The sequence below is a fragment of the Lagopus muta genome, chromosome 8, assembly GCF_023343835.1.
Source record: "Lagopus muta isolate bLagMut1 chromosome 8, bLagMut1 primary, whole genome shotgun sequence".
Classification (NCBI taxonomy): Eukaryota; Metazoa; Chordata; class Aves; order Galliformes; family Phasianidae; genus Lagopus; species Lagopus muta.
The window spans coordinates 8,848,359-8,873,292 of record NC_064440.1 but is presented as its reverse complement, the minus strand read 5'-3'; the positions used below and the strand labels follow the sequence as shown (position 1 = coordinate 8,873,292).

At 43.8% G+C, this 24,934-nt stretch overlaps 1 protein-coding gene across 6 annotated transcripts in view; it reads right to left on the bottom strand.

Annotated features, from left to right (window-relative positions):
- Window positions 1-2,764: 2,764 nt before the first annotated feature.
- Window positions 2,765-24,934, bottom strand: part of SLC12A8 (solute carrier family 12 member 8) — a 46,610-nt gene continuing 24,440 nt past the window's right edge. For 4 of the 6 annotated variants that reach the window (XM_048952488.1, XM_048952489.1, XM_048952490.1 and 1 more), the window contains 9 exons: window positions 23,118-23,231; window positions 16,736-16,823; window positions 15,555-15,642; window positions 12,732-12,878; window positions 9,704-10,349; window positions 8,746-8,843; window positions 7,412-7,529; window positions 5,418-5,478; window positions 2,765-3,137 (listed from right to left, as the gene is read on the bottom strand). In XM_048952488.1, the coding sequence (XP_048808445.1) occupies window positions 2,972-3,137; window positions 5,418-5,478; window positions 7,412-7,529; window positions 8,746-8,843; window positions 9,704-10,349; window positions 12,732-12,878; window positions 15,555-15,642; window positions 16,736-16,823; window positions 23,118-23,231 (1,526 nt within the window). In that variant the 3' untranslated portion in view covers window positions 2,765-2,971. Of the gene's footprint in view, window positions 3,138-3,893; window positions 4,063-5,417; window positions 5,479-7,411; window positions 7,530-8,745; window positions 8,844-9,703; window positions 10,350-12,731; window positions 12,879-15,554; window positions 15,643-16,735; window positions 16,824-23,117; window positions 23,232-24,934 lie in introns of all 6 variants that reach the window. The other 2 variants (XR_007378442.1, XM_048952491.1) reach the window with 2 other exon arrangements.

Here is a 24,934-nt window from a genome sequence, read left to right as displayed (position 1 = left end):
TCACTCCATGCCAGGGGAAGAAAAACACCGTTTGGTTTTGTTTTACCTTGCTTTCCACATCCCAGCCCAAGGGGCTGCAGGCACACAGCCCGATTTGTCAGGTTCTGCATTGTTTTGTCCTGAAATCACAGAAAAGCGCAAAAAAGTTTTGACAGAAGAGGAACCTCCATAACTCCTCACTAGGATTGCGCACGATGGTCACTCCTGGCCATTTCTCCAGGAACCCTTCCCAGCCACAGCACAGAACTCCTGCAGCTTGCTTGAAACATAGCCCAGATCTGTCCCGAGCTTGGAGCAGGCTCATAAACTTCAGACAAGTTTTCAGCTGATGATGAATTAAGGTACAAAGTGAATAGTTTCTACTCCTGGAATTTGTTATTAAAAGTCCCAAGTTTCCGAAGTAGACAGATAGTTCCTAACCCAGTAATTAATTACCTTCCCCATCTCCTTTCGATGCTGTAAGCTATCTATTAATGGATCCCAATCATCCAAAAGACACTCAGCACCTGAACATTTTTCTCTGCATTCCAGGGGTAGCAGTGCTCAATTGATTGCTTTATACAGGGAACGTTTGCCTTGTGCCTCCCTTGGAAGCAGCTCGTTCCAGATACTTGACATTTGGAGGTCAGGATGGATGTGGGTCTTGTGATCTCCTTTCATCCCTCACAGCAGGTTTATGCCACCAGGTCTAAAATGCTCCTTTCTGATTCCTGTCAGAAACAAACCCCGTATTTCTGGGGGAAAAACAGTCAGCTATTTCGATCCATCTGTAGCAACCCAGAACCTCTGACTCCTCTATTTCAGGACCCTTCTCAGCCTGCTCTGAGAAGGAATATTAGTGAGTTCACTGCACACCCATTTTTTTATGGACTTCCTATGCTTACTGGTTCACTGCATTTTTTTCTCCTTCTATTTATGGTAGTAATTGCCCTTTCTAGAATTCACTAGGCAAAGGCAATAATTCTAAGAACCTCCTTTCCCCACTAATTTAAATGATAACCCTATGCTGGCCACTGTGCTTCAGCACATCCTGTCCAAGTGCAGGTATAATGCTGGAAGCTGATCCAGAATCAGAAGCACAGGGCTGAGAACATACTGCCTTGCTGGCCACAGAGAACCCCCTTGCCACATCCCAGGCACAGCATCATTATTTATTTCAGGTGTTTTGTTTGCAGCTTCTCCTGAATCACAATTATCTGCAAGTGACCAACCCAAGCATGTGACTTTCTGGCCAGTGTGCACAATGAAAACACTCAAGGGAACCCAAAGCTGACCAAGAGAGCTATGAAGAGAGGAAAGAAGTATAGGGATTTGGGTAAAGCTATAGATTGAAGAGGTTTGGTTCTCCCAGTGAAGAATCCCAATGGGACATTCAGACAGAACCAGAGTAATGGCAATTAGCAGCAAGGAGCTGTCACTTAATGCCCATATCACAACAAAACTTGACTTTTCCCCTGCCCATTCTCAACTCTATTTGTGTTGCACTGTTTTTGAGGCAGATGACTCTAATTCCTGGACACTTATTAATGTTGTGGCATCACAAACACACCATGAACATCTAGGCAAGACCACAAGGCAAATAATTTATCCTTCAATGCCTTCTGCATCTGTGCCTTTTGCAAATGAATCTGTCAAACCTACATGCAGCAACTTACAGCTGGAGGCTCAGGGAAAAAAAAAGGTTTTACATCTACGTACCTCGTAAAAACAAATGTTTTCACACCCTCATTTCTTAAAAACAATTCCACGAACTCAAAGGAAGGTTGGTTACAGATGATAACAGAGCTCATACAGCTTAAAAGATAGAAGGATCTTTTCATTATGAAAGTAACTGAGTTGCAACTTGTTCTGGACAGATAATGCTCAGGGCTGAGTCCCAAACCAACCTTCAGGATTCCTGAAGCAAGGCTTCCCTCCACCCTTGCAGTTAACAATGTCAAAGCCAACACCCCAGGAAAGATCAGCACACCCCTTCTCAAGCACTAAGAAGAAAAGCTGCTCTACTTACAGCATACAATAGCAGCAATGAAACTGGACCAGAAAGCCCAGGCACAACATGCTCTGAGACAACAGACACAGCAACCTTCCCAACAGTGCTGGCCAAAACTATGGTACCCAATGGCAGGAGCTGCTTGTCTCAATGAATCCCAGAATGGCTTGGGCTGGAAGGGACCTCAAAGCCCACCCAGTTCCGATGCCCCTGCCTTTGTTATTTAGTTGTTCTCTTAATTTAGTGCTGTGAGACGTGTCCCGATGCTGACATTTTTATTGCACAGAAGGAGAAATAAATAATTTAATGGCTGAAGTGATCAGAGATTACAAGAAGGGAGAGGCAGTGATTCCTTCCCCCACTCCCCCCCTTTTACTTACGCGTATGCATGTGTAAAGCTCAATACAGGATGAGCTTTAAGCAGAATTAGCAAAATAAGGTTAAATGTATCTTGTTAAGGCACTTCTGAATCATCTCTCCTTTTAGCCAAGAGATGTGCTATTTGGAGATAGCTGTGTTCTCAGGTCCTGGCTCTTGTTTCAGAAAGGATGTGGGAAGCCACTATGCAAAGCTTCTAAGGCATCACATCACCGTTTCACAGTAGATTTCACCATGCTGCACTGCTGCTTATAAAGGCACAGGTTCAATTCCAGTTATGAATATATTTCATAATCCTCTTGCACTTGCCACTGACTCCGGCCTATCATCTAACACCTTAAAGTGCTTTGGTCACTGAAACTCTGAGGTAGAAAAAAACCCTGCACAACAAGCAGGTTTCTTTTTTTTTTTTTTCTTCCCCTTTAGGTTAAGATTTGTAACTTGGCCATGTTGTAGCTTGTATAAACAAGCCTCGAGCATGTAAATAACTAATCACATCCTTTCCATACACATTCAAGTATTTCACAAGGCATGTCAGCAGTGATTGGCACTCATCAGCCCTTTCTGAAATGACAGCTTGCTATTTTTTTTCATCCTCCAACTTTACTGAAACTGATTCCTGAACTCTTCCCTGCTGATGAGGGAGGACTGGTGGTAGCGGTGCCTGGAGGCAAAGTCCTCATTCTCCTCGGTGAGCTGCCTGGTCTCCATGCCCACTGTTGCAAAGGCTGGGGTCACCACGATCTGCTCCTTCGGCAACGGCCTCCTCCTGCAGGCACAGAAGCAGAAGCACTCGCATCACCCAGTGTCTGCCTTTAGCAGCCATGAAAACAGAAGAGACCAAAACAGAAGAGACCAAAAATAGCACCAACAGGGGCAGGCAGGGCATATTGAGAAGGGTTACATCTCTCCTGCTGCCCTTCCAGCTAATCTGGAAACATTTTTCCTAGAAGGCACGCAGTGACCATACTCCCCCCCCCCCCCCCCCAGCAAATACTCAAAAAATATACATTTTCTTAGCAAATATACATTTCCTCTTTGGAGTTGCTCCAGATGTTGGGCTCTGCCACTTTTAACACTGTGCAGGAAAGGAAGGAGCATGACCCATTGCTAATGAAAAATACCCTTCTTACAGCTTCCGAAGCTTTTGTGTACATCTCAATTACTTTGGGAACCACGCAGGCCGGAAACTCTCTTCCTCTTTGAAATAAAAAGAGGAGACTTTCCTTCAGCCTCTTGTTCTCAGAGGCAAAGTTTAAGAAACTCTTATTACACACTTGCAAGTCACAACTGGAAGTGCTGATCCGATGACCTGGCCCTCTTCCATAGAATCATAGAATGGCTTGGGTTGGAAGGGACCTCAAAGGTCATTTCCAACTCCCTGCCATGGGCAGGGGTGTCAATCACTAAATCGGGCACTAGATCAGGTAGTCAAGGGCCCCATCCACTCTTTGAGAATTTGGAAGTACCAAGGACCCATGGTTGTTTTCATCACTCTTGCACTTAAGTAGGATGACTTTTTTACCTTTAATTCATTGTTATGTCTTGCTTGGATTTCAAGAAAACAAAGCTTAGGAGAAATGTGCAAGTGATTTCAATGCAGTTTCTTGTAGCGTAGCAGAGGTGGACTAGCTTCTCCCTTCCCATGCCCGACCACCTCCCTGGGAAGTCAGCCAGCCTCCCATGGGGACCACCTGACAATAGGCAAAAGACAGGGCTGAGAAGCACCAAGGGATGACCAGGAGGAAAAATGCTCCATCATCATAGCTGCACTGAGCTAAATTATAGGCAATGGATCCAGCTGCACACCAAGGTGGAACAGGACAGCCAAGTGCCTGGAATACAATGCAGCAGGGTCTGACTCACTGTGCAATGAGTAATTCTGACAGTGCTTCCAGCACAGTCCCGTGCACCCTGTTCCCATTCTCACCTCCTCACTCCTGGCCCTGGCTCACATTACAAATGCAGCAGACGTTGTGAAAGGGGGAGAGATGGGCAACAACCCCTCTTTCTAAATGAGACACGAAAAGCATAGTGCATTCCCTCAGGACACCCTCACTCCTGTTCTGTGTGGTTTATCTGTCTTGAGCTCTTATCCTGCTAACGGAGAATTCTGCAGCTTTAAGACATTGCCATGAGAGGCAGCAGTAGCTGTGTGAAGGAAGTTGTTCATGGGCAAAGAGGTCTGCTGGACAGGTGTGTCCTCATGCCACTCTTGCAGAGTTTCCCATGTCTGGTAGAGACAGTGCTGGGCAGTGATGTAGGAGATCCAGCTTGTCTGTTCTTAGATGCATCATGGACCTACATCCACAGGGATCTAAGAGAGATCCCACTGCCTTCAGCTTAGTCCCTTGAGCTGCCTCTGCCACGAAAGACATGTGACTGTGTTATAGGGACTGTGGTCAAAGAGTTGGAAAGGAAAGCATAGGCATGTGCCAATGTGCCTAAATATCTGGACCTTCATTTATCTTAAGCCACCAAATCTGCACACCTACTGCACAGCACTTGTATTTTATGGTCTTCAGTACAGTGTTCCCCCATTGCAACAGAAAAGAAGTCAAACAGATTAAGAACTGCATATCCCACTGAATGCAGCAGCAGAGATGGTCACTACTCCCATGGGAATCCAGACTCTATGGAATTAATAATTAATAGGATTAAAATGAATTAACAAAACCAGTTAATAACCAACCATGCAAAAACCCTGAGGTCTTCCGGGAAGGAAAACTCTAAGGTGTTAGCAGATGCAATCCCTCAGAAATTCAACACTGAATGGTTCCTTCACTGAAGACCTTGTTTATTGTATTTTCCCCTGTAGCTATTGCTGTTTCCTCCCAAATTTCCTCTCTGAAACTTCAACCCACCTGGAATGTGACTGCCTGTTCCACCATTACCACAGCCACTGGGCTAACTGAAACAAATAACTATTAACTAAGAACTTTGAGTCTCCATCCAGGGAAAGATGGACTGCTCAAGGTCAGAAGACAGTCAACGTTTACACACATTAGTGGATCAGTGCCTTGATCTCTGCCATGTGATTGGTACCAACCTGCATGGGGTGGTCAAAACAGACTTAATCCAGCTGAACAAACTGAAATTCGCTGCTGCTCCTACAGAAAAAAAAGGCACAAAAAGTCAGTAGGTTGTTAATTCCCTCATAATTGCATTTTGCCATTGAATTTTTGTATAAAATCCCAAACCAGCCTTCATTACACAAAAATTTAGTGATTGTAAGAGCACTTTTGAAGTATTCCTGCTTGCTCTAGCTCTTGAAGCAAGAAATTAACTCAAATTTCTCCATCCCTATGGAGAGCAGCTATCCCTTCCCAGACTGACAGCTTATTAAAATACCAGCAGTGCTGAGGCCAAAGCGAAGATACCAGGAGTAGTACCTTCTCTTCCTGAGACTGCGAAGCCCATTCCCACTGCAGGGATGGGGAGACTGAGGAGCTGTGTAGCTGGCCTAAGCCAGAGTGGCCATGGTCTCACTGCTCCTTCCTGGCTGACCCCATGGAGAGCTGGTTTAGCTTATTACATCAACACCAAGTCTTTTGGATTTCTTTGTACAGTTAATTTCCTGCACTGGCTCACTGCAGGGGCAGACAAGTGCTGGAGCTGGCAGCAAAAGCAGTCCCAGAAGTTTGTGGTGAGGGATAGGGAGGAGAACAGAGACCCAGCAGAGCTTGTTGGATTTGGCTTAGGCTGCTGGAGGCCAAGAGAAAAGAGGAAGGATGTGTTGAAATCTTGGAGCATTCTTGTGGCAGAGCTACCACTCCCAAGGCCTTCATCTAGTCCCTAATCCAAAGCATCACTCAACCAGCATCTCACAGCCTCTCGACATGGAAGGGTCATTCTGTCTTTGGAGAGCAAGCTCATGGAGCAGCTGATGTAGTGTGGCCACAAGATAACTTTCAGTCACAATCAAATAAAAATCAGGCTGAAATCTGTTTATTTCTGACTTCTTTGCCATCTAGTTCCGTGCCCCCTGCCAAGAGAAGGGACACCTTACTCTAGAGCAGGTTGCATAAAACTATCTCATTTCTTCTCCACTCTTCCATACAGATTAATAGAAATCAGTGGTAGTGTAAAGGTTAGTGAGTGATAGATTGATGGTTAGTGAATAATAACTAATTTTTGGCTTCTCCCAGTGTGGGTTTCTGAAATTTGGTATCTACTTACAATAACTTTTCATCTAGATAAATAGAGGTGGCTATCTCTGAATTGTTTAAATGACACATGAACTCAGGCTCTTTTGTCTTCTCTTACCTAGGTTTTCATAGGTGCAAAACAAAAAATAGCACATCCATACAATTTGCACCATTTACTCTCATACAAATTTGCACCCACATATGTATGTATGTGAGCAGACACATGCTGTGCATGTATCACCCTCTCCCTTTAGAGAGGCAGACAAATGCAAATCTCTCCCTGCCCCTGTGCCAAGGAGCTATAGACTCTCCTGAGCTGCTTTCTCAATGTGCTATACTGTTTAATTTTGAACTTGTTTAAGCCTATCACATGCACAAACCTTTTTAAAGCCTTTTGCCTAAGAATATTTTCCCAGATTACATTCCTGACATATTCAACCTGTTGAGATCTGGAATCAAAAGGCTCTCTTGTTTTGCAGTTTTGAATGCTGAGATTTAATGAGATACTTGTCATAATTCCCATTTTCATTAAAGTTTTCTCAGGTGGGTTTAGATCAATTAATTAACTTTATTAAAAAGTATTTACAACAGATTTTTCTCATTGCCATCATACATTTGCAATCTGCAATCTTTCCTAACTCTTAGTGTCTGATTTGGCCGTTTCTAGTACAAAAATTATCACAAGTAGCACAATATTCAAACTACCAAGCTAGTGTTTGCTACAGTTAGAATCAAATATGGAAGAGCTACATGTAAAATGCATTGAAACTAACAAAGAAACAAAACCTAATCCTTCCTAGTGCCAACTGCATAGTCTCTCAATTCGTAATCAAGTGAAATTAAAGCTTAATGAATTTTTAAGCAGATTTAATAATACAAAGAACACATAACTCACCCAGGGGGAGTCCTGGACTCACTTGGCCGATGTAGAAATACAGAACCACCGCTGCCCCCAGGCTGACAAGGGTGTAGATCCACTGAATGACAAACATTATGATGAGGGACACAATTGCCTATTGAAAAGACAAGGCTTGGGGTCACTCCAAGTGAGACAGTGCACTGCTGTCAATGTGACAGCATCACCCTGCTGAGCATTTCTTTTTAGGTGTCTGCTCAGGGATGGGGACGTAATCAACACTGCCTGAGCTCACCTCTGGAGGTGCTCAAGGCAAGGTTTGATGGGGCAATAACATGGGTGGATGAACATTCCTGGTACAACAGGCCCTCTAGGGAACCATATCATCTCCTACCTTGGAAACACTCCATGATGAGCAGTTTCTGGCCACATATCCATTATTATTATTATTATTATTACTGCTCAAGATGATGACAAGCACTTTGAAGCTCTGTTAATTACTGAGCCCAGAAAGTGCATTGGTGTACAACCTCCCACAGATTTCACCACTGGAGAGCAGCCTCCAGCATCCATCCCACCCACCCATCTGCAGGACCTGTCTCCAGTAGTTGGCTACTGGAAGCCCGATCAGCACATCTGGAAAGTGGGTGTCAAACTCAATCTAAGCATTAAATTAGAAGGCATTTGTGTGCTGTTCAAAGGTGTTTGTTATATTTTACATACAGCTATGTAATCCCCATCCATGAAGAAAAGCCATATGGTTCATTCATTATGCATATCTGACCCTTTTCCTGTCATCTGCCCATTAATCCATCTTCCCAAGATGAATTTAAATCTTCTCAGTGGCTTCAGGCAGAAGCTATTTAGAAGTTATTTATTCTTGAAAGTAACCTGCTGGGGAACACTCTGTTTTTCTCCCTCAAAATGTGGAATTTCACAGTCAGGCTGCTCCGATCAGGAGTTCAGCACTAATGAAATCCTACCCTAAGGTAGCATCAACTGTTTCATAAATAAGAATAATACAGCTCTGAAGCTGATGTCTCAGTCCATCCCACAGCAGGCTGGAATATTGTGAAAAGAGGGATCTGATGTTTTTTCCCCATCAGCCCCACATCTCTAACTCTAGAAAAGTTCTAAGATGACAGACTCTGAATTTGGATCTTCTGTGTTTGTTTGTTTTAGCTCTTTTAAATAATGTCATCTGCCTTTCTTATAATTTGAACTAGGGATGCATATTCCTGCAAGTATTAGTTCAGGTAAGTGGGGAAACACAAAAGCCATTTTAAAATACTGCAGTGTATTTGCACCACATTAAGTGATGAACTTCCTTCCACGTTTTACAAACACAAACCAATGCTCAAAATAATACTTACACCAGCAAAGGAAACCCAGTAATTGCAGAATTTGGAGTAGAAGGATTTTTGAATTTGCTGAATTTCCAGCTCTAGATTTTGCTGCCTTGTAGATGATTCTGGAGCATAAGAAGAAAGAAAGAGAGATATTATAAAGGAGCTGGTGTGTCAGTCTTTTTCTACTTCACATTACCAGATTGCAGAAACCAAAACAGAAATTGTATCTGACAGCTGGGCATGGCGGAGTTTAGACATAACTTCTAAAATGAAAGCAAAAAAAAAAAAAAAAAGAAACAAGCAGGAAGGGAAAAAAAGAAAGGAAACAAAGGAGTTTACAGCTTTGGTACTGAGGCCATTTTAAGTTCACACATACGTCATCGTATGTGATGGAAAGCAAGGCACAGTTTCTGTATTTGTAAAAGAAGAAAGATATAACATTTAATTGGCTAACATTGATAGAAGATTACTGATCTGAGACAACAGCCCCCACTGTAAACAGTATTAAATACCCACAGTGCCAACAAAATGAATTCAGATTCTTAGCTGCGGATGACGAATTACAGCCTCCTCCTGCAGCATGGGGATCATTTCATTTTGATAGCTAGAGCTTTAGGCTTGCAAAAATCCATTCCTCCTACCCTCCTACCCAACATCATGGCAAAATAAGCCCCAAGATAATACTCAAAACCTTTTTAATGCACAGCATTAAGAGCACATTTGTAGAATAACGAGCATGCAGTAAACAACCCTACACTAAATACAGTCCTGCCTGCTTTCCTGTGATTAATCTTCCATAGGAAATTACACTGGAACTTCTCCTGTGATTCATTACAATGAACTCTATCCTCACCTGTAATAAAAGATATTATTGCTATGAATCACCCAATGACAGTCCCATATAAAGCTAGTTTCTCGCCTGCCTCCAAGAGGACCGAGGCCGTAAATCATTCCCCGTGAATCCCTTTCCTGCAGCCCTCACCTCCCATCCCACGACCTGAGACCTCTGGTGCCTTGTTGCACAGCTGCTCCCCATGCTCAGGTGGCCCCCGGTGATCCACAGCAGGCAGTGCCCAGCACGATCCCACCTCACACTGCTGGCTTTTGGGTGGGGGCTCCATGGTCTCATCCCAACCACACTGAGTTGGAGGAGCATCGTGATCAAGATCCAGAAGAAAGCTGTCTTGTAACATTTGCTTGGCTGGCTTCTTTGCTTTTTTCTGTTTGACTTTTTGCAGGAGATTCTCAGCTCCTTCCTTTTTGCCAGCATCTGGCTCATCACGAAATGGTTTAAAAAGCTGGTCCATGTCTTTTCTGAATTCCAGCAAGGTACCATTCGATCTGCTTTGAATTATTCCATCTGATGCATGGCAGGAGGGCCTGTTAAAAATCAAGGGCTGGGAAGAGTGAGGAGGCTTAGTGTTTTCCATCAGTGCCTTGCCAGGTTTTTGCTGAACGTCGTAGCTCAAGGAGATCGAGAAATAGGAGTAGTCTACAGCAATATATGTCAACATGAAGTTGATGGTGACTATCGGAGCAAGAACGTTCACTTGCCCAATGAAGACGAAAGCCATGGTGATGAGACTTGTTAAGCAAATTGCAGCTACTGGAGTCTTGTTGGGTCCTTTCTATTGCATCAATAAGAGAAAATTATTTAAATTAAGACTTGTGAGGATCCCCCCAGCTCAGATGTAACACATGAATATCCCAGCAGTCTGCAGGTACCCCGTTAGTCATGAAACGTACCTCCACGTGTGCACAGCAGAGGTTCACTGGCTTAATAAATTAAAGAACAGACTGGAAGCCAAGAACTGCTGAGTTCCCACCTCACCTCTGATCCTTCCTCAATCTTTGTCTTTGGAAAATTCATCCAGTCTCACTCTATATCTCCATGGTAAAATATTAAAGCAGCAATAAACCTTCAGAAAGATTTGTGGAGCCTATGGGAAGCTTGGGCTGTGTTCAGGCAATAAAACATGTTAATTACACTTAACTGTTCATTTCTAATTTCTCTACAGGGCCCTTCATTGCTGTCTGCTCAAAAGGCTTCCCACAAATTTTAATCTCAGGTCCAGTACGCCCTTCTTCGATCACTGCTAAAGAGTGAGCCGACACGATGCTAACTGCCCATCAGAGCTGCTGTGAAGGCCCTTTTGAGATGTGGTTTGTCCCACATGGGCTACTGCTGGAAAACAAGCTCCATTTCTAAAAGTCTTGCAGTTTGGGTGTTTTTCCAGCAGCTCACAGCCGAGAGGAGGCACCTCAGAGATGAGCTGAAAGGTGCTCTTCCAGCTCCTTTACACCAACAACAGCACGAGACGGGGAACATTTTCCATCCTACATTTTCATTTACTGCATGTTCTTCTCTAATAAACACATAGCTCAAATGGAAACTATTTCTATTTTCTCCACGCTTACTTATTAATAGAAAAGGGGACCTTACGCCTTTTCACAATGAAATGAGAAATATGTCTCCGGGATAAATGAACTCGGTTCTCAGAAAGCATCTTAGGTATTAGAAAGACTTACTGAGATAGGGAACAGATGGTACGATCTCAGGATGCCTCTGGCTTAGGTTTAACGCTACAGAAAACAATAGTGTCCTTCACATTAACTGGGGTTATGTTGCCTACAACACTTTCCTAAACCATGGAAAAGAAGAACTGATGTGGAACAGACTGTTAAGGGCAAACTACACTTATTAACTCTCCAAGAACCAAATCTAGACAATTTTCAAGGTAGCAGAGAGAAGGAAGGGGAAGGTGATCTGCCTTTAATTTCTTACCTCCTTCTGAGCATTTCACATTGAGGCACTCTGCCCAGTGTTCAGAGCAGAAAACACTACAAAAAGACAGAATACTGCCGGAGAAGAGAGGGAATCAACTTTGCAGCCCTTGGACTAAATGACTGACAGTTTGGCAAGCATTGCCACGTGGAGAACAGACTGTTCTGGGATTGCCTGACAACTGCCCTCAATAGCTGGAAGGTTTTGCTGTTGTTACCATTCCTGCTTCTCCTGTCGTTATTTCTATTATTCTTATTTCTGTTATTATTGTCTTATTTTTCAAGAATTACACGGAGAAATATAAAATACAGGAAACCATTATGCTTCTAAAATGAAGATATTTTAAAATATTCTTAAATTTCTACATTGTGCAATATTTGTTCTTCATTTATAAGGCTGCTCTGAAGAAGCAAAACCACCTTAAGGTTCTCCCAGCCGCTCGCTGCAGTTAGGTGCTGTAGGTTATTTAGAGCAAGGGAAAATTTTTTCTCCCTCTTTAGAAAAATGAAAATCCATATGAAATACTTTGATCTACATGCATAGCCCATGACTACACAATCCTTATTGGCTGATGCTTTGACTGTTCTCAGTGAAACAACTCATGTGAATGAGGATTACTTACTAGGACAAGGAAAAAGCTTCTTGCCAAATTCAAAGCAAGGCTTTGTTTAAAAGCAGCCCTCTAAATTAACCTTCCAAATGTATTCTCTCTATTATCTTCACAGAGTCCAAAAGGTACCTCATCCTTTTCTCCCAGGTGCAGAAACAGAATCCACTGCACTGCAATTAGTACTTAAAGAGCAGGAAAGAAGAAAAATAAAAGAAAAAAGTAAAGAGGAAGCTACCATCCATTCAATTAGGGTGCTTGGACAAAACTTTAGACTTCTGCCCTGAAAGGGAGGGCAGAGAAGAGTGAAGTGCCTCAGTCACAACTATGACAGCATGGGTTTAGATAAGGTGTTTGCAAAAAATCCACCAGCAAATCACACTCAAAGTTGTATCTCAAGCAGTTGTCTTCCTGGAGATGTCTCAAAAGAAGTGGGATCAAGGGAGGAGGTCACACAGTCCAGAAAGAGCCGTCCATGTGTGCAGAAGGGCCAAATGGCTCTAGGACAGGGGCACAGCTGAGACAGGGAGCACAGACCCCATGCCAGAAATACTCCTTGTATCAACAGCTTCCCTTCAGGTTAGCTTTCACAGTAACTTCACAGGAAGGGTCACTAACCCCACGTCCAAGGAAGGCGAGCATGGGGACCACGTTCTCCTGGGCGATGCACTGCAGGATTCGGGGCGCCCCGTAGAGCCCCCCCATGCAGGAGGCCAGGGATGAGATGTACAGCCCTAGCAGAAACAAGAAGCCCACCAAAGATACCTGGAGGAAGCAGAGAGAAGGCAAAGTCAATTACTTTGTTTTTCAAAGACCCACAAGTGATTTTAAATGTGCATTTTCACAGATCCTCTATATTTTATAACATTGCAGAATGATCTAAGTGGAAAAGGCAGCAATTTAACTGGTCTGTGGTATAAAGTGCAAGTAATTAATACGGGAAAATTACCCCATAAAAGTAATTTAATACTGAACATCCTGTATCAACAGAGCCATTTGACAAACTCATATCCAAGAAAGTCTTTGTCACTCGGAGCAATTGCAGCAAAGCAGCAGCTATTAGATTCCACTTAAGTAACTGCAAGTGAGTTTATTTCAGGAGAGATCACTTATATACAGAGCACACCATACAGGAAAAGCTACCCAGGCTTCCAACCATCCAAAACAGGAAGACAAACCCCTGCATCCCAGAGGGGAAAACCAATCCTGAAAGAAAATCCGCAGTAAAACCAAATCAAACTTGCCACTTAAGCAAATGGCATCTCAAAAAACATGCTCCAAAGGATATAATACAATGACCTTTTTTTCCTGTCTTCAATGAGCAAAGAATTTCCTCCGGTATGCACAAAACTTCAAAACCTTTAAAGACACAGTGCTGCTTACTACAGGTGGTTTTATTGCCCTTTGCTAGCCAACACCTCCTCGAGCTGGCAGTCCAGCTGGGCAGCACTACGTGTAGGCAGCAAGCTGTGGGCCAGGCACAGCTCCCAGCCCCCAAACACTGAGCCAAGGCCAGCTGAAGCCCAACCTTTCTCAAGCAAAGAGACATCCTCACTAACCCTATAGTTATGGGCAGCTTCTACAGGCTGAAACACAAGTTGTCTATTCAGAGATTCGAGGGTTATTCTCTTGGCTTGCTAATAACAGGGTTTTAGCACAGTTTTCTGTGGGAATACTTGTTTTCACTGTGTTTGCCAGATGTATTTTAGAACCATACCGGACTCCTACCACTCAAACAACAGTGTTGCTTCTCCCCATGCAAATCCACTTGCTCTGGGAATTTTATCTTGTGGGGCAGAAAAACTTGAGGGGACGATTAGCAGCTATCAGCTTCCATCAGACAAATGGGCAGACCCTGGCTGCAGGAGCCTGACAAGCAGAAATATCTCCCCCCCCTCCCCCCCCCCCCGAGAACTGGTCTGGTTTGGGAAACACTTGGCAGAAACAATCAGTAGTGCCAGACATCATATATTACTTCAGCTGCCAAAAAAGCTTGCATTTAAATGCACTACTTGACATTCAAATCAGGGTTAGAGGGGAAGAGTCCCTTTCACTGAGGCTGATGAAAGGTTTTGCTGTTGGTTTTAAGTACGGAGAGTACGAATACTCAGTAAGAAATTGGCACTTCTGGCTCATTAAGAAGGGAAATCAGTGAATCTCATTTCTGTGTTTGCAAAGCCAAACAAGCACCATGGGGCACAAAAGCAGCCACTCGCTCACCTGCACCTGCCAGAAATGGGGAGCTGGAATGTTCAGTGTGCAACGATCGCGTTCTCTCTCTAAAGTCATTCCAACACACAGACTTGCTTGTAGCCACTCAGAGAAGCCAAATGAGTGTTTGGATTGTTCCACTGAAGGGAGTTTGCTTTGTTTGGGGGGGGGGGGTCTGTTTATTTTTTTTTATATTTAACAGCGTTAAATATCTTCAGATTCATCTCCTGGGAGACATTACAGCTTTTCCCCATGGAGGATTTTGAAGTTAAAACACGTTCAAAAATCTCTCTCTCTTCAGCTGGTTCAGTTACAGGTACTGTTTCATTACCATACTTTCCATCCGCTACATCTGTCACATTTACTTAACAAAAGCATTGCGTTAAAGGTAAACCCATTCTTTTTTCCCTGAAATAGAGATGATGTTTCACCTTAGCAGGAAGTCACAGGAGTCCCACCATTAATTTGAAGCTTACTTTGGGGACTGGAGGATATCTAAGGCTACAGTTACTTGGAGAGAAAACAAAGCCAAAGTCTCAAACTGACATTTTAGATTAAAGTGTTATAAATTAAACTGATAGATAACATCTCAAAAAATAACCACAAAACAGTGTCAGATATCATATAGTATAATGCTGAATAATAGGAAATTAGCCCTTCCATATGCCATCTAGAGTAAGACAGAGAGGCACACCGACATCTTTGCTCTTCTTTCAATGGCCTGCATGCCTGGGTTCATTGCACGTAACCCTACAACTCTCCTTCACTCACACACACCATCATGGAACGTCTCAAGTTCTCTAATCCAACTGCTCACACTGCAATTACAGTCTGGGTCATATGAGACCCTCAGCCTCGCTTGACTTAGTGCAGATAAGCAGTGGAGTTCTTTAGAGATTTCAATTTGGCCCAAACTTCCACCAATGAGAAAGGATACATTCAATAAAAGACAGCATTTATCATTGGACCATATTAGCATACTGTAGCTCTTAAGGCTATCTGCTGAGTGATTATGCCACGATTCAGCATTATTGGATATGCTGGTGAATGCAAAGATATTCAAATCAATTGTACACTGGTATGTACATGGGGAAGATCCCTTAAATGTCAATGAGAGATGTGCACCCAAATCTCTTAGGATTTTGGAAAAGCTCAAGCATACAATGACAAAGAAGCTCCCCAGGCTAAAAGCCCCATCATATAACACCTTTTTATACACAATCAAGTTACCTTCTCTGCTATCATGAAGTCGTAGCGGAGAGACTGACGGGTGCAAATGGCTCCTAGCAAAAAGACGAAGACCATGTAGAGAAACCACCTGCAAACAACAAAACCAAATCATTTTCTCCAGCCAGACAAGACCAGTGAGAACAGTGCCCACCAGCAGAGGCAGAAGAAGTCTGTGTGCCTGTAAGCTGGGTTTTCAATCATTCTGTACTGGCTGGCTCTGCATGGCAGGATGTCACCACCATGCTCATTACGTGCCCATCACAGCACAGTGGGGACAGTAAATCACAGCCACGGCATGACAGTACAGTTCCCCTGAGGTAAGGAACCTGTATGTTCTTGATATGCACACAGAGGAATGATCCAGCCATGCTGTATGCAAGTCCCCTCTTTCAGGGGGCAATGCCAGGTTTACCACCTCTGTCACGACCCTCCTTGGATATCTGTGGCTGTTCCATTGGAGGGATAAGCCAGGTTGCCTGCAAAGTTCAGGCAGCAGAGGTGTGAATTCCCTGCTCTAAAACAAAACGAGCACCAGCTGCAGTAGGAATTCAACAATGTCCAGAAGATCCCCCCTTTCTGCCTCAAGCTGGGTATGCAATTAATATAATATTTTCAGAAGTAGCTTAATCGGCAGTGAAAGCAGGAAAGGAGCTACTGAGGTACTTTTTAACACATAACATTGCATTACTTCTGGAAAGCAGCATTTCTCAGGGGGAGAGCTCTGCTCCCCCAGCCTTGCAGTCACACCGGTCATTTCATCATTTCACCACTCTTGGCCTCATTTTCCCCAATAAGAACAATTACATTTTCTTTTTTTTCCAAAGACAGTGCTTTGAAATCAGCAGCAATAAGCGACAAAACCACGTGTCACAGGCCTTCAAGAACTTTGCAAGCTGCTTGGGGACAGCCAGGCTGCAGTGGCATAACCCCTCTAGCACCAACACACATCCCATCCAACAGAGGAAGCTGAACAGTGAGGAAGGACTTACTCTGTATCCACTGAACGGATCTCCTCTCCAACCCACCCAGAGTAGGTGGTGGTAATGGATGAGAATTTGAATGAGAGCCAGACGTTAATTTTCCAGATGGCTGAGTAATAAAAGGTTGATGGGAATATGAAATGGATTGGTCACATCCAGGGCAGGCTCCAAATAGTAAATTTTCCCCAGCCTATTACTTACGAGGTGCCAATAGCAGCCAGAGACCCCAGGGGAATGTTGGTAGCAGGCTTCTGGAGATCTCCACTCATATTGAACCCAGCCATCACACCTATATTTTGTAGACATAAATACAATTTAGAGTTAATCCAAGTTATAGCATCCGTGACATATATTCCAATATACAACATAATTTAATCAGTCACTTCATCGATTACTTCTGAACAGTACCTAGATCATTTCACTGCACTGCCACGCGTAGGGTTACTGCCTCCCATTGACTGCTTGGTTAGTAACTGCTCCTGTCTCAAGGGAAACAAGCAACTGCTACCGCATCTACAAAGAACTCTTTGTCCATTTTGAACAATACTGGGGGGAGGGGTGTGTGAAGAAGCAGAAATCCAACAAAACCCATCTTATCTTAATGCAAACACGATAGAAAACAGTGTCATTAGATTGTTGGAAAGAAAAATGCCACTGTTCATCACAAGCTTGCATTCAGCAGGCTGTCCTGTTCCACCAGCCCCAGTCAGAGCAGATCAATTGCAGGTGTCTGCATTCACAAAGGACAACCACTAATGCAGCTTTTAATGTATGTGTTCAGTGACTACCCCATGCATTTAGCAAAGAGAATTGGGATATGCACGTAGGTGGCAGTTTCCAGCCTTGGGCTCTTCTCTGCAAGCATCACTCAAGGCTCTGGACTGACATTATCTCTGCTGTGCAGATAAGGAAATGGAAGCATTGAGCAGGTAAGTGATTGCCCCAGCATCACAGAAAACACCTGCAGAACTAACAATAAGCACTAGAATATCATTTTAGGCCAGAGTGCAGGGTATCGCACAACCAGTGACAGTCCTCAGCTTAACAAATCACCATCTAAAGTTGCAAGAAAGGGAAACAAGAAGGATCAAAGGACTGACAACTCTGTCTTAGGGCTGGGAACCCCAGCCTAAAAAGGGTTAAGAGACTTTACTCACATTTGAAGAGAGTCAGGCCAGACTTGGCAAAAAAGTGCATCTTTTCTCATTAAATTATCCCCAAATTTCTCCCAGAATATTTGAGATATCTGCTGTAAGTAAATTACATGCTTGACTTAGAATTCCAATGAGAATTCAGACAATCTGAAGGCAGGACAAGAGCCTCCCTAAGACACTCATTCTTGCCCATCTCTGTCCCATTTTAGGAGAATTTTCTCAGCAAAGGACAGTCAGTTTTGCAACAAATCCTGCAGCACAGCAGATAAATCCCAGCTCAGCCAGATGGATGTCTTCTCTAAAGGCCTTGCAGGGCTACAGATGGATGGCCACCAGGGAGCCATGGTTGTTGCTAATCAGGGATCAGCAGCTCATCTGCCTGCTCTGTCCTGGGCTTTCCTACACGTTTTCATTGCTCCATGGCCCCATCTGCTAAGTGGGAATTGTAACACTTTCTCTCGGCACGCTAATGAGCACAAGGCACTCACATGTTGCTAAACACACCAGCTAAGCATCCAGCACTTCATTTGTTTTCTTTTCTTCCCCTTGATCATCTCAGGCCCACCCAGCTGCCATCTCTTTCTATCATCCTCTCCACCAGAACCTCGGTGCCCTGGCATTTTGCTTCCAGAGAAGCCGTCTTCCAGATTCAGATCAGATTCAAATCCCTGAGACTTACTTTAAAAATCAAACTGAGTTGCTCATTTTCTCCTGGAAGACTGCTCTGTGGATGTAGCTCTGTGTAGCACTGGTAAAAGCCCATCAGCTGGTGTACTTTTCCCCAGATAAACTTTCCAAGTGCTGTTCAAGCACTGCTCCTTTTTCATGAGTTATACAATAGGCTTAGCTGGAGGTCAGAAAATGTAGGAAGGCAGAAGTCTATAGGAACAGCCGAAAACATCATACTACATGGAGCATCCATGAGGCACTCTTCAGTGACATGCTATTCTGCATTTCAGGGGTAAAGCAGAAAATGCAGAATACCCTGCTTTTTTCTTCCAAAGGGAGCAAGCTGTTGTCAGAAGGACAGCTGCTAATCCAATGTGCCTCTTGGCCAAGTTTCCCAAACACTTGGCACCACTTCTGTACCTTCCAGCTCAAGCTTGACTCACCTCCTCCTCAATCAAGCTCTTACCTCAGCAAAGCACTGGGGAATCACCAATATGGTGTTCTTCTGGACCAAGTATGAAAAAAATTGAAGGTGTGAAGTCACTTGTGCACTGATAACTGCAGGGCCTTGACTACCCCACTGCCTCCCTTGCACATATTTACACATAATAGGGTACAGCCCAAAATGGCCTGCCAGAGCCTATATATACCAAGATCAATGACTGACCTCATGGTTAGGGGTCAGATCCAGACCAGTGCAGAACCTCCAAGGTCACCAGAGTGTCACAGCCTCCTTTGACAAAGGCCAAGGTCACCACTACAAGATCCAAAATAGCATTGGTCTGAGTGGCTGAGAACGTCTGTCTCCTCAATGCTGACTACTCCCAGACTTGAGAATCTTCTTGTACAGAAGTACAGACAATGTCAAAGTCATCTCTCTACCACCAGCCAAAAAGAAATTATCCAGATAGGGTGACAGCTGCTGAAGAGTGGAACTGAGAAGACCTTGTACAAGCAGCAAACTAACCATCCCACTTCTCAATGAAAGGACAAAAGGACAACCCAATTCCTTTCTAAAAAATTAAAATAAAAGAAATTGAACAAACTCCACTATCAATAGCTTTGGTCACCCCTTGCCAAAGAGTGAGCTGGGCTGGTTTGCAAGACTAGCTACTAAAGAGAACAAAAATACGTGCACTTGCACATAAAATCCAACCAAGTAGAGAAGTTGGGACATTTCATCCTCCAGACAGATCTATTCCATAAGGAAATGGCCAATCCCTTTTGAACTCAAGCAATCCTATCTGCAGATTGTCCACAGAGAAAATTATCCACCTCTCTGTTTCAACGAGATAGCAGGCTGGATTTTCCACACTAGCTATTATCTCGGAGAGCGGCAGATAATGACAAAGCTGCTGGACAAGGAAGCATGAAAACACAGTCAGCTCAGCCAGGAAATTATGGCTGAGACAGTCTGTACATTGCTGCTATTCCCAGCGTAATCCTGACCTGGGAATCATCCAGGCAGTGGATACGTGCATGAAGAGACCACCTACACTGTACATTAGACATAAGCATCAGCTCCACCAACCCTGGCTTACAGCTCTACTAGCTATGGTTTATAACTGTAGATACGGCTGCCTGCAAACTGCCATTGTATTGCATTTTCCAGAAAAATTACTATAAAATGCGAAAGTTTGTGGTGTTTAGTTTGTTGGCTTTTTTTTTTTTTCTTTTTTCCTTCAACCAAGAGATGAAGAATGGAAAATCTGAGATTGGAATTGCAGCTGATTGTTTAAAAGGGCCAAATTCTCCACTGATGTAAGCTGGCATCTCTCCACAGACTCCAGTGGAGTTGTGCCAGTTTACATCATCTGATAACTTAGCCCAAAACTTCTAAATCTATTTGCTGTCATTTTGCAAGTGCCAAATATGGTTTATTTCAGAACTGGTGTCAGCACAATGACATTTTCCAGTAATGCTGCTCAAACATCATCTTACTTTATCGTATCACACAATAACACACTTCTTTCATTAAGCTGAAAACCTTTGGAATCTGGTAGAAAGAAAATCATTCCCTGCACAACGCTAATGCTTAACTTCATCTTGAAGCTGCACTGGCAGTTGTGTGGCTGCTGAACAATTGCATGCGTTTCTGTGGGCAGGCAGCTGCTGAGCCCCCTTTGTCATGCACATCCCTGCTTAGATGGGGAGCTGAGGTGATGGCTTCAAGCTGTGCCAAGGGAGGTTCAGGTTGGATATTAGGAAATATTTATTCTCAGAAGGAATGGTGGTGCAGTGGCACAGACTGCCAGGGAGGTGGGGGAGTCACCATCCCTGGAGGTGTTCAAGAACAGGGTGGATGTGACACTGAGGATTGTGGCCTAGAGAGGTCACAGGCATGGCATGATGGCTGGACTGGATGATCTTAGAGGTCTTTCCAACATTCATGATTCTATTATTCTAAACGTGGTTGCCTCTGACTTAAAACAGAAAATCTGAGTTGTCTTCTTCGGCAGCTTCCAGAGCTATTTCTGATGGAAACAAACAACTATGAAGCACTTTTAGCCATGTCCTAGAGACCAGACTGAAATCAGTTGAATTCAGATAACAATTGGAAAGGGAGAATAAAGAGTTTATCCTGAGAATATCAAAATAGTTTCACTTCAAAAAGGAAACTTCATCTCAGAAGGGCCCAAACATCTCGTTTCACAATTTCCTAAACGCTTTTTAAAAAACCTTTGTTATTAGAACAGCATCTTAAATTGTGAATCAACATATACTAAAAATTAAAAAGAATAAACAAAACATTCAATAATAAAAGCTAAACCAAATATCATTTTGGATCAAATTAGTTTTTCAAAGTGGCTCAAAGCAGCCCCCCACACTGAACAGCAAATTGCTTGGCTGAAACTTTCCTCGAATTGAAAAACTTAATGCATGGGATTGTGCTGCCAATGCTTTGTCCACATCACCAAGGGGGTTCCAGAAGAAGCAGAAACTGCTTAGGGATGGTGCAGGGAATGGTTCAGGAGGATAAAGCAGAGGTGCAGCTGGGGGTGACGTTCATGCATCCTTGCCATTCCTTTCTTTTCTGCCCTGCAGAAGAGGCTTGGCAATTGTGTGGCATCTCTCCAGCCTGCTATTAATGCTGCTGCCAAAACTATCCCTGCAATGTCACCTGGAAGCCCGCAGACCGCCTGTGCTGCTGGGCCTGCTGCCAGGCAGGGAGGAGCACCCTCCTGTCCTCCTGCCTGCAATGCAGTGGGCAGCATTTGTCTGCAGAATGTGGGGCACCGGGAAAGCTGGCATCCCACTGCAGTACTGAGCCTCCATTTAGGGTGAGGATTCAGGCTAAGACATTGCACCAGCTCTTGGAGATGGGAGCTCTGAAGTTGCACAGGGCTCTCAGCTGTGATTTGGAACAGAAAAGCCTTGACTCCCATCTCTTGCCTTCTTAATCTTTTCTAATCAGATCACAAGTTCTCCCATGTAGCATTACGTTTTCTTTCACGAGGCTCCTAAGCACTGTGGTGCTATAAACAGCAATAACAGGAACAATGGTGGTGTTATATGGTACCACTGGCATCGCTGCTCCAAAGCAACCATTTAAATCCTGTAAATAACTAAACAATAAAAAAGAACACATGAAAAAGATCCGCAGTAACCAAAGTAATTATACATCAGCCCAAACGTGTTTTTAGAGAATATTTAACATTACTACTGGTGTTACAACCGCTAACTAATAATGCAACATGCTGCCAGGACTTCAAATAAATTATATCTGTTAGTTTTGGCCTTCATCCTAGCAGCCAGGTATTAGCAGTGATGAAGAACCATTTAATATGGTTAATCATGGCAATTTTCTGCACAGCTTTGTCATAACTGTTCCTTCTTCTGTGATCAGGGAACTGGAAAATCCCACTTTCCTGAATCAGAGGCAGGACTCTGAAGAAGGGCTCCTTCTGCGGCCGGGAGACTTGCGTGGGTAAGACCAAAGCAATAAGGAAGAGGGCAGCACCCAACTGCTCCACGGTGCCAACAGTTTGGGCAAGGAAATTTTTCAGAAGGAAGCCTACCTGGAGGCAACAACCAGCCTGGTAAGCTGTGAGAGGATTTCAAAGGAAAAATTGGGCTCTAGGTACACCTGACAAAGTGATTCTGCTAGATTATTTCTCCAGCTCATCTGCTTCACAAAACCTTTCAGTTTCACTCTCTGTACCGCAGCAATTCCACTAACAACTTTCAGTTAGTTGCTTAGAGTTAATCCTCTGCAAATTCATCCTATAATCCAAGGATTCATTGCTATGGAAACTGCTCATGATCGGTACTTTTTATTGCTTAAAAAACACCATCAACAAAAGGTATTTTAACTCCAACTGATAGCTATTTCATTCCCACTGGAGAGTACCGGCTGTGGAGAGGGGACATCGATCTTCCTCTTAATTTAAGGGAAGGAATGACATAAAAGCATGAAGTTACACTTAATGAACATGAGTCCTGCTGTGTGGGCAGTGCAGAGAGCGGTAGGTCAGCATCCTGGGTGCTGGAACCAGCCCAGCTCAGCCACCAAGAGTCCTCCCACCCCCTTCCCTCCCATCCAGCACAATCTCATTGCAAGGCTTATCTAGCAACGTGAATCATTGATCATCACAATTAAAAAAGCTTGGAACCCTGTGGCCCCAAAGCATTGGCCAAGATTGCCTAATCCTTGGAGGGGAGGAAACAACACCAACATGTCAACCCATAGGCTTGACAAGCAGCCTGGAGAATCTCCCCAGGAGATGTGCCTGTGGAGGGGAGGATAAAACTCACCATACCTGTGGCAGCTGGGAAAAACACTCCAAAAACAGTGAAGAAGGACTCCCCCTGGCTGTAGTCTGGCAGCGTGTTGTTAAATAAAAGCTCTTCAGAGTAGCCAACAAAACCGTGCTCTGCAAACACAGGGAGGGAAAGAGGAATATCTCAGCCACTGCACGCATGGTGGGAGAGCCAACTCAGTCTTGGGTGACAGCCCCTTCACCCCCAAAAAAGTGTGAGCAGTGGCTGTTTCCAGTGGTTGTTTGAAACGGCGAATGTCAACTTTTTTAGTGGGGGAAGAAGTAAGCATGGTTAAATGGGTACCAATGCCAGGCAAAGACATGGGTGGCAGTGATTGGCAATGCTAGCACATCTCAGCTGTGCTGCCCCATAGCGAGTCCTGCCATCAGCACCCTTCCATGAAACCTGCCCACCAAGGACCATCACAACCTATGAGTAGTAAAGATAACTTAGAAAGCAAGTTAAGGAATTAAAGATACATCTACAAAATTAATAACTTCATTTTCAGCAGGCAATGCTGCTTTTTAACGGAGTGTCTTCTGTTGTGGAAACATCTCCTCCATATAAGCACTCCAAATGCTTGTGACTGCAGTGGGGGGAGGTGAGCAAAACTGGTTTATTTCTTCTTCCAGCCACTACAATTTATTTCCACAAGACATGTGACTGCAATAACTTGAATTTTCTCATTAGCAGGCAGGATGTTGTTTATGGCTGTGCAGGGTGACAGCCAGAAATTTAAAAACGACTCCATCAAAGCTGTCCCATGCCTCAAAGGCAGCACTAATGACGTTTGGACAATAGATTCGACTGGAAAGTTAATCAAAAGTTCTGAACACAAGACATGTTCGTTTAAAGTGTCAGAATATAACTAACCACAGAGCTTTGAAGTTGCCACAGAAAAATCCTATAGATAATCAAAAGTTTCCTACTACATCTGCATTCATTGTGTTGCCCAAACATGGATGGGTCTCCTGCTGCCAGGCTTTTAGAAGTTCCAGTCATCTTCACAAGGAACAAGCTACAGATGAGACTTAAAGGGAATATGCTCAGTGCAACACCCTGACCTCCGGACCTCACAGAAGCCTGCTTAAACTATTTCTACAGAAGCTGCAAAGGGGGAATTTGTGTATGTTGTACATTCCTGCAAGACTAGACCCAAACCCTTTTTTCAGACAAAGCCCGTACAATCTTAACTGGAATTTGTGCCCACAGCACAAGTGCTGGCTGCAGAACTTCTATCAAACTCCTCAAGAAAAGTCTCAGTCTGCAGTCAAACAATTGTTCATCCGCTCCTCACAGAAATGTTTTGCTATTAAAACAAAAGAGGTGGGGAACTATTCAACTCAGCCTGAGGACTCATGTATATAGACAGACCTTCTCCAATTCATGCTTCAGAGCAGCATCAACCAGAATTATACCACTCTTGACAGAAGTTTGCCCAACCAATCTGGAAAATCTCCCATGGACTCTAGGCTCTTGGGATGATTTACTCTCATATTTTCCTGCCTCAGGTTTTCCCTTCTGCCCAACCATCACCACCCTGTTTGAAGCACTTGCTGCTCCCTCTTGCCCATCTTCTATGTTATCTGCCTTTTTTCTTTTATCATGCCCTTTCACCCATTTGGAACAGTCCCCATCCTGCACTGGCACAGCCAACTGTTTCTGACAGGCTGTAGGACTTTGTTTGTCTCAACTGATGCCACTGCCCCAGTACGTGTGCAGTCACCTAGAAGCCAGATCCCATCAGCTGATCCAAGCAGCACATTTAACCTGCACGATCTCTTTTCCATCATCCAAGTGCTTAAGGAAAACACCA